Consider the following 9,807-nt stretch of genomic DNA (forward strand, 5'->3'; position numbering starts at 1 on the left):
AGGCAGGCACCTGGCCGGGCTGCCCCGCGGGTGTCCAGGAGAGGGAAAGGCAAAGACCCGAAATAGTTCCTCCCATCCCTCCGGTGTCTCCCACCTGCCGAGCCTCTCTCTTCTCTCTCCAGCTACGCCAGCAGGCCAGAGCCGCCCTGACCTGGGCTTCCTCATCCGTCCAGGCTGCCACGGTGACTGTCACGGGAGCCAGGACCCTGCTGGCCGACCTGGAGGGTATGCGTGCCTTGCCGAGCCCTGGGCTTCTTGATGCATGTTTGCCCGTGACAGCCACCTGGACTCTTGCCTCAGCCGGGGCAGCCGGGCCACAGGAGACAGAAGTCCAGTTGCGTGGGCATAAGCCAAGCAGCACTTCCCCCCACCCCCGGCCGGGACCCCTCCCGGGGCTGCTTGACATGGCCTCACACACCTCTCACCGGGTACTCACCCACACGGCTGTCAGCCATCAGACCACACATGGAGCCCGTCGGGGCCGAATCCGATGCCATCGACTATCCGTTCCTGGTCTCATCTGCCCTGGCCGGGGGTCCTGCCACCTGGTACAAACGGCTGCCACCGTCCAGGGTTCAGCTGGGGCCGCAGGGAGGGAGGCAGAGTTCTCCTTAGGAAGGGGGTGTGGGTCGATGCCAGTCCAGGTTTCCTTTGCGCTTTAGGAAAATGAGGCTTAAGTGGTCGCATTTCATAGATGTGTAGACCAAGGGAAGGGATTGGTGGTAACTGTCCCTGGGTCAGAGAGGTGCTAAATGGAAACCGTCCAGTGTTAGGATTCCCCTCTTTGCCCTTTATTCGTGGCTCTGCACCAACGAGCTGGATAAAACAGGAACACGCTCAGCGCCAGAGGCCCCTTGGGGTCTGAGACCGGAAGCCAGGCTCTGCTTGATCCCGGTTCTACAGACTTCCTTCCCGACCCTCCCCACTGCCTCTGAGAGATGTGGCTCCAGCCAGGGGCCCCTAGCCTCTGGGACAGAGGGTGAGCTGGTCAGTGCTTCCTATTGTCTAGGCTCCTCTGTGGCTCCTCTGTGGTCTGAAGTCTTGCTCACTCACCGGTCGGGGGCTTCCGATGGGGAAGGCGTGGCCCTGTGCACTTGGCTCTGAGTTGTGTTTAGGAAAATGTAAATCCAATGATACGTGGTGGTGGAATATTCGGATTTGGGGACATTAAAGTGATCAGGGTTGCTAAAGCAACCCCTTCAGGGGGCAGGGGACTCACGCACCCTCTGCTTGCCTACCTCCAGTGATTGTGTGCTCACTACCTCACGGGGCATCACCTTCTCACTGTTGGATATACTGCATGGAAATTTGCCTCCCTGGTGCAGTACTATGATCCACACAAGGACTCATCGCAAACCTTTAACCCCAGGTTCTTTCCCCCCTTCCTTCCCCTTTTCCGAGACACCCTCTGTCACTACCCGTTGGCCTGTGCCCAGGTGGCATTCAGGATGAAAGGAAAGTTCACGGGGTGAATTAGCCCAAGACATGATCTATCAAGAGTGGGTTTGTGTTCAAATAAGTTTAGGAAATGTCACTACTATGGCGCCTTCTTGAGGCCATACAGTGTGCCCCCATTAAAGGCTCTGAGAAGTCCTGCATTAAAGAAAACTGGTTCTTTTTATGTAAGCTTAATTGATGTTTTCTACTGACGTTTGTTAATACCCCCATAAAGTTAGTTCTCCGTGGAGTGTGTTTTAAGTAACACCCAATTTTGTGTACGAGAAGCAAAGTCGATCCTATTTCTGGATTATCTTCAGAAAAGGGATGTGGTATTCTGCCTTAGAAGGCTTGATTGTTTCAAAAATTTGACTATAATCAGTATTCCTGATTTCCCTTAGAATTTTATCTGAAAGGAAGGGAGAAAGTCTCTCTTCTTTACAGAGGGAAACTACTTCTGATTAGATAATAAAGCCTATGCACATTGTAATACCTGTCTTTTTATCTTGGCTGCTAGGAAGCTCAGAGGTAAATAGAGCATTCACTGCCTGCCACGTCCTTAGCCTAATTTTCTGGCACTTCTCACCCCTCTTTTTCCCTTCCTCATCCCCCCAATTACTTATGGCCCTTGGTTTTTCATTTTAGCGGTCCAGTCGTTGACTTACCTATCACTGTAAGTTGCCTAAAGCCCTTTTAGAAACCGATGAGACGCAAAAACAAAGAGCTGAGTGGATTTGCTGGGTCCTGTGCTGTGACTCCCCATCGGCCAAGGGTGACTTCCCAGCCTTGGCCCAGGCACTGAACACCGTGTGGTTTTGTGATTTTATTTTGTATATTCATTTTTATCCACTTGTTAACGTTTCTTTATTTTTGAGAGCGTGTGCGTGGGGGAGGGGCGAGAGAGAGGAGGACAGAGGACCCGAAGCCGGCTCTGTGCTGACAGCAGCGAGCCCGATGTGGGGCTCGAACTCACGACCCGTGAGCCAAAGTCGGACGCTCAACCCACTGAGCCACGCAGGTGCCCCGTGAACTTTTGCGATTATAATAAATTTCACGATATAATGCGAATCTTTACATTCACCGAGCAGTATGCGTCGCTGATGATTCGTTTGTTCCCCAGACGAGCCTGAGAAGGTTACACGTGTGTCTCCTGCGTCTCGAGCCTCCACTCACGTCATCTGAGGGCCGGGCGTCTGGTGGTGACTGGCCCTCGAGGGTCATGAGCCAAGAGCCCGCCCCGCTGACCCAGCCTGTCCCGGGTTTGCAGGAATGAAGCAGCAGTTTCCTTCGCCCAAGGACCGGGCCACGCTGGGGAGGAAGGCAGGCGTGGTCAGGGGCAGGCTCCTTCCAGACTTGAAAAAGAAGACCAAGCAGGCGGAGAGGATGCTGGGAAATGCGGCGTCTGTCTCCTCCAGTGCCAAGAAGAAGGGCCGTGAAGCGAAGACGTTGGCCGAGGACAGTGCTAAGGTCAGGGCCACCGATGTGACAGCGGTGACGTCCCTGCCTCCTGGGCCTGTGGGTGGGCTATCATACAAGGGCTGCCCTTGTGTAGGTTAAACGTAGTCCCTACAGATCTGCCCCGTTCCGTGTACACAGTGCTGAATGCTCCACACTTCCTGAGGGCTCAGTGGTTCCCAGGCTCTGAGCCCTGGAGCGTCATTCAAGCTGTTGAGTCCTCGACAAACAGGTGTCACTGTTGTCCCTGTCGGACAGGTGGGGACCCTGAGTACCAGCCCGGTGTAGGAACTTAAATCACGCGACCAGGAACCTCACCTAGATCTGCTGGGCTCTGCTCCCCAAACTTCTAGGCTCTTGCTTTTGAACCGGGGCCGAAGTCTAGCCCAGGTGCCTCCCCCAGCCCCCACTGACTTTGTGCGTGTAGCCGGCACCCGGGACACGCTTGTGGAATGAATGAACGATCTGGTGCGCGATTCGATGACTGCTTGGCGTTACTGTTGGACGTGCTCCTTACCTCTGAAAGGACTTACTCCACTCCCCCTCTTCTCCCTGCCTCTGCTGCCCACCCCCCAGCTCGCCAGGGCCTTGCTGAGGGACGGGAAGCAGGAGCATCGCCGGGCAGGCCGGCTGTCCAGCCAGGCGCAGGCGACGCTCCGACAGGCCTCGCGGCAGGTGCTAGCCTCACAAACCCGCCGACAGGAGCTGGAGGAAGCTGAGCAGGTACGTGGGCCCAGACCCCCCCCCTACACACACACCCCCCCCATTTCCTTCTGGCCCCGGAGCCAGCAGGGCGCCGCTCAAGCTTTCCCTCCCTCCCAAGGTGGGTGCCGGGCTGCGTGCCGTGGAGCGGCAGATCTGGGAATCGCGCACGTCCCTGGAAGAGGACGTCCGGGCCTTGTTGGAGCTACTCGCCAGGCTGGGTAAGGAGACCCAAGGCTGGGCCCGGATCCCCTGGGTCCCTGGAGCACCTCGGGGACCTTCTGTGAGGCTCAGTCCTAGAGATTTCCTCCTTGCCCTCGTCTACACAGGGTTCCCCCTCCTCCCCAGCCACGAGCATTTGTAACAGCCCCAGGCCCCCATGCGAGGTGGGGCTGGTGTCCATTCACTGTGTGCCCCCAGGGGCCACTAGTCTGGGGGGTGGGGAGGGAGACACGGAAAACTCATCACACACACAACGTGTGTGGGTACCACAGGGGCAGATCGGCCCTGAGTGTTGAGGGTTTCAGAGGAGGAGAGAGGATGTCACAGAAGCCATCTGGCATCGAGATCATGTGCTGGGGCTTGGCCGTGAGACCTTGGGAAAACCACTCTGCCTCTCTGTACCTCAGTTCCCCCATCTGTGAAATGGGAGTAACGCTCGGGTCACTTAGAGGCGGTTGCCACGCTGTGGGGTGCGGGTCCGTCAACAGCAGCTCTCAAGGAGGAGGAAGAATCGAGAAGAGCCTCAGTAAGGAGGCATTTCAGGGTGAGGGGGACAGCCCCCACCAAAGCACGGAGGCCTCGGAGCAGGGGAAGGGGTGGGGGGAAAATTGTGGTGAGATACACATAACGTAAAATCTGCCGTTGTGACCATCTTTAAGCCTTCAGCACATTCACAGTGTCTTGCAGCCATCACCACCGTCTGTCTCCAGAACTTTCCCGCCTTCCAACCCCCCAACCACTCTGCACCCATGGGGTGTGAATTCCCTGTGCCCCCAGCCCCTGGCCCTCCCTGTTCTCTTTCGGTCTCTATGAACTTAACACTCTTAAGGACCTCCTGTCAGTGGACTCACACAGCATTTGTCCTTCTGTGGCTGGCTTCTGTCCCTTAGTGTCACGTCCTCAGGCTCACCCGCGTACGGCATTTCATTTATCATTATTAATAAGGGCAAGAGTCACCACATTCTGCGTTTTGCCTGCATATGCCAGGCCCACGCTAAGCTATTTGCACACGTGATCTCCTGGAATCCTCATTCTCCGATTTCGAGGCAAGGGTACAGATTCGCTTGCCATTTTGCAGATGGGCAGTCTGAGGCTCGGAGAGTTTAAACGGTGTGCCCAGGGCCCCACAGCCAGGCGGTGGGGAAGCTGAGGTTCACACGCGGGTCTAACCAATTCAGAGTGCCCCCTTGTAGCCACCGGTCCATACCCAGCGCCAAGGACCCGGAGTACAGGACACAGTGCCCAGCACAGAGCAAGCGCACTGTGAGGGTAAAGCTGCTTTGGCGATTGCGATCATTTATTTGCTCGTGCCGGTGCCGTGCTTGAGTTGGGGCTGCAGGAGTGGACAGCCCGCAGCTGGACCCCACCCCGGTGCCTGGGAGCCCCAGAGGGGCACGTGGAGTGTGCCGGCAGCCTGAACCTGAATTTGCTAGAAGGCCGGGCAGTTTGGACTTCCCTGTGGATGGTGGGGCCTCTCGAGGTCTTTGCAGGGAGCAGGACCTGCCCAGGCTGGCAGGGCTCGGCTCTCCTCTGCCTCTTCCTGCCCCTGTTTCAGCTCCTGCCACCGCCTGCCCTCCAACCGCCACCCTCCTTGCCCGGGAAATTCAGGGCTAGCGAGAGCCCTAGGCCCATGGGGATGCCGTGGGATTAGAAGCCATTTAGAACCTCCTTCCCCCTCCCCACTACTCTCCCGCCTGCCTGAGCCTTGCCTTCCTGTTGAATGTCACCCTTAAATGACAAGGTGACAGGGGCCAGACTGCAGATTGCACTCCGCCACCACCAGCAAGTTCAAATCTGAGCGCCAGGCCCCCACCTCCTTGTTGTACCCCTGGAGAGGCTCTGGGAAGTCCTTAACTCCAAGAAACAGAGTTAATCCGTGCTGGGCCAGGACGAAACCCCACTGCCTGCTTCCCAGCCCTCAATCTAATGCCAGAGATGCTGCTTTTTGCCCCAGTGGCCGTCCACATCCCAGCGTAGGTGTACCTGTAAATGTGTGCTCTTGGTAAATCAACAATGGTATGTGGGGGGAGCCAGCAGGAATCACGGGGACCTTGTGCGCACACACTGGCATTGGGAAGTGGACTCAGGATGCACACAGAGCCTTCTTTTTATCAGCAACAAAGATGAACAGTTGCCCAGGGCTGCCCAGGGGGAAAGTTTCAGAGCCTTCCCGTGAACCCGGTGGGGTGCCCCGGCCAGGCACACCGCCCTCTCTGGGTCCCTTGCTTTCCTGGTAGATTGTGGGCAGTCAGGATCCTGGAAACTCTGGGCTGGCAAGGGTCTCCGGGATGGGGGCTGAACAGGCCTCTGGGGCCTGCAGGGGAGCTGGCCTGTGCTGAGGCCGTCTGTGCCCCTCTGCAGGGTCACTGGACACCCACCAAGCCCCAGCCCAGGCCCTGAACGAGACCCAGTGGGCACTGGAGCGCCTGAGGCTGCGGCTGAGCCCGCCGGGGGCCCTGCAGGGGAAACTGAGGCTGTTGGAGCAGGAGTCCAAGCAGCAGGAGCTGCAGATCCAGAGCTTCGAGAATGACCTCGCGGAGATCCGTGCCGACAAGCGGAACCTAGAGGCCATTCTGCAGAGCCTGCCCAAGAGCTGTGCCAGCTGGCGGTGAGGGCCGCCCAGACCCCCCGCTGCGGCCCTAGCCTGGGCACGCGCACGCACCCCACAGGTGCACCCGCCACAGCCTGCTGCTCGGTGTGCCCACCCCAAGGGGATCCTCACGTCGCCTTCCAAGTCCATGCCTGCATCCCCTCCGTTCCCGCCAGCGTGGAGGTACATACACGGTTCACCCAGGCGGCCGTGCCCACCACCATCGGCGCACACTCCCGTGCCGTGACGCACAAACACGCACACCGCGGTGTCAATAGCACGTCCACAATACCTGTGGACACAACGCGCACACGCATGCAAGTCCCTCTCTCCGTGCCCACGTTACAGTCGGTCCACAGTCAAGTACTGAGCTCTGGATGCTGGAGGAGTTATGTTAGCTACCCTCTGGCACTAACATACCCACTCTTGGCTCCTGAAGGCAAGGACCCAGGCCGAGTCGGTGCTTGAGAGGCTGAGGGGGGCCATCTGCAGAGATCGGGGTGGGGTTCCGCAAGAGCCAGAGCCCCCAGCCCCAGAGCTACCCCCTGTCCCACAGCTTCCCACCCGCCACACACACACACACACACACACACACACACACACACACACACACCCTCGAGCAGCTCAGCGCAGCCGAGGGACCAGATCCTAGGAGGGGGGGGTGGTCTCAGCAGTGGAGCCTGAGGCCCGGGGACTCCTGGGGCCGTGGCGCAGCCTGTGCGGCCGGCTGGGAGGATGGCCCACCCCTGCACGGCTACCACTGACTTTGTAGAATACTTTGTTCTGAAGATCCTGGGAATCACATGCCCTGGGCCCCAGTGCACCTTTCGGCCTGTGGCCCGTCCAAAAAAGCTGCGCCTCAAGGGCCTGAAGGGGCCTGAGTCGGGGAGATTGGGGTCATGTGGGAGCTCCTCTTTGTAACCCCATGACCCCAGTTGGCCTTTGACTGACTGACACTGACCCTAAGGCCCTGTGGCCCCACCTGCCACCAGGGAGGCCCCTGCAGGGTGTGGAGGCCTGGCTGCCACTCTGGTCCGGTCCCCCTGTGGCCAGGCCCCCCCTGGCAGCCTCTGTCCAGAATTCTTGGTACTTTCTCCCAGAGCCCCGCCCCTTTCCCAGGGCCCTCTTCCTGGTAGACAGCAGACCGTCTGCCCTGGGACAGGTGCTTCAGGGGACCCACCACCCCTCCCATGGCTCTTTTGACCCCAGGCAGGGGGCACTGGCAGCAGCATGAACCAGCTCTGTGTAATGTGAAAATAAAGGACCCCTTTACCCGCTGGGCGGCATGCCTCTGGTCTTCTCCTGCTGGTTCGCAGCAGGGGCCCTGGCTGTGGGTGCCGACTCACTACCCTGGCACGTGGATGCGCACACCCAGCACCCAATGGGTGGGTACGAGAATGTTCCGTGATCTGTCTTGCGCCCGTGCAGTACCAGGAAGGTGGCAAGAGCTGAGCTCACTGGCTTTGCCGGGGTCTCCCCATGGCGAGGGCTTTGCTGGGGTCCTGTGACCATAGTCACCTACTCTCTCCTCTCTGCTGCAGGGGGTTACCGGGAAACGTCTAGGGGAGCATGAGGGGCCCTCTGCTGACCTCTGGGGCAGGAAACAGTGAACTCAAAATCACGTGTCCGCCGGCACAAGAAGGCCCAGGGAGCGACCCCAATGAGGAGGAGAAGGAGGGCTTTGGGCCAGGCCTCAAAGGGTGGGGAGACAGCGGGAACATTCCATAGCTCAGGGTTTGCAGGGTGGAGGCCTGGCCAGCACGGATCACTCCAGGAAGCCAGGTTGTGTGGGTAGAACGGACTATGGAGCATATACGGTTTGGCCATGTAGCCTGAACCCCTTTCGGGTCGGTTTAAGTAAAAAAGGGGAGTTTGCTGGGAGGATATGGAGGACCTTCTAGAATCTGGTTCGGAATAGCCCAGGGTGGGGACTCTCCTGTCCCCTCCCTCCCGCCTCTTCCCTGGCCTCGGCCTCTGCTTCTCCTTCCGTGTTTGCCTCTGTCTTTTCTCCCCACAGAGAAGTTTTCTCTGCTTTTCCCGAGCTTGATGGAAGACAAGCCCACTCCATCGCCTCCCCCCTCCCCTCCGACCATAGTTCCTGGGTTTACATGTCGTCAGGTCAAACAGAGACGAGCTTGAAACTGCCCTGATCCCACCTTCTCTTGACAGATGGACCCAGCTTAGGCCAGGCCCCCCCCCCATTCAGAATAACAGGGGTCTCTGGGTGCAAGGCTATATAGCGAGAGCTTGTCTGTACCCTCTCCTGATCCTGTTGGGGGAGGGCATTCAGAGAAGACGCTCGCTCCTCCACAGAGAACCTGAGAGCCAAGGCCACGGAGGGTGAGGGGTGTGTGTGTGGGGGCGGGGGGGGGGACACCAGTGACCTGGGGAGTGATTTGATTGATTTGAGAGGGAGGACAGGGGCAAGGGGGCCAAAACAGAAGGCCATTGCTCTACAGTGAGTTTGATGATTGGTGTCTGGTATCAGTGGGGAAAGGAGAGGAAGGTTCTTTGAAGATCTCTGGGATAGGGTCTGATGCCCTCGGGCCCCTCGCCCCCAACACCCGCCTTCTCTGCTGACAGATCACACAGCCGTTCTGATGCCTGCTCTTGGCATTAAGCCCCTAGCCACTCAAGCTGTGGGACTCAGCAAAGCCCAGTCCCAGAATCCCAATGGGAGCGGGGGGTGGGGGTGGGGGGGGAGAACAGGCCTCCTCTCCATTCCATGGTGACGTACTTCAGGCTTGACGTCTCATGACTCACGCGGTCCGGTCATGCCTGGTGTATACAGAGCCACTCTCTGGCCCAGAGGTGGGGCTGTGCTGGGTGGAATGTGGCAACAGCTGTTGCACATCTGGCTGGCAATGCAGCCCAGCGGCTGAGCACTGGAAGGTGGGGTGGCCTCAGCCCTGCAGAGAGGCTAATGGGGCCGACCACCGCAACTGGCCAGGGCAACGGGCCATCCGAGCCTGGACTGGGAAGTGTGTTACGAGGGCCGCATTCCAGGTCAGCTCCCTCGTCCGGCCTCCAGGTGGAATATTTCCCATCAACCACGGGTCGTAGCTCCTAAGCCCTTCTCCCCTGCAAGTTTCTATTGCCTGCTTACGACACCCCAAAAAGTCATAAAAGTTATAACAGCCCCTGCTTGGTGAGAGGCGCTTGTCTCCTCCATTCTGCAGATCAGGACACTGAGGCTCAAGCAAGTACCTTGAGGACCTTGCCCAAGGTCACACGGCTTGGCTAGATCCAAACCCCAGGGGCAAATGGGCATCGGTGATGCTCACTCAGCAGGTGCTCACTGAGTTGGGGAAGTGGGGTCCTGAACTGCTGCTGCCCTTGGCATTAGCCCACCTTGGGACATTCCCTTTTGTCCTGCCCCCTTCCTTGGGACAGCCTGGCCA

At 58.6% G+C, this 9,807-nt stretch overlaps 1 protein-coding gene across 1 annotated transcript in view; it reads left to right on the forward strand.

The window, feature by feature from the left end:
* The window catches only part of LAMC3 (laminin subunit gamma 3), a 57,127-nt gene extending 49,443 nt beyond the window's left edge, over positions 1 to 7,684 (forward strand). The window contains exons 25-29 of the mRNA XM_040481197.1: positions 123 to 225; positions 2,705 to 2,904; positions 3,469 to 3,615; positions 3,716 to 3,815; positions 6,178 to 7,684. Coding sequence (XP_040337131.1) covers positions 123 to 225; positions 2,705 to 2,904; positions 3,469 to 3,615; positions 3,716 to 3,815; positions 6,178 to 6,428 — 801 coding nt within the window. The 3' untranslated portion in view covers positions 6,429 to 7,684. The remainder of the gene's footprint in view (positions 1 to 122; positions 226 to 2,704; positions 2,905 to 3,468; positions 3,616 to 3,715; positions 3,816 to 6,177) is intronic.
* Positions 7,685 to 9,807: the final 2,123 nt, after the last annotated feature.

Source organism: Herpailurus yagouaroundi, unplaced genomic scaffold, assembly GCF_014898765.1.
Source record: "Herpailurus yagouaroundi ecotype Mexico unplaced genomic scaffold, PumYag 160, whole genome shotgun sequence".
In the NCBI taxonomy this organism is placed as follows: Eukaryota; Metazoa; Chordata; class Mammalia; order Carnivora; family Felidae; genus Herpailurus; species Herpailurus yagouaroundi.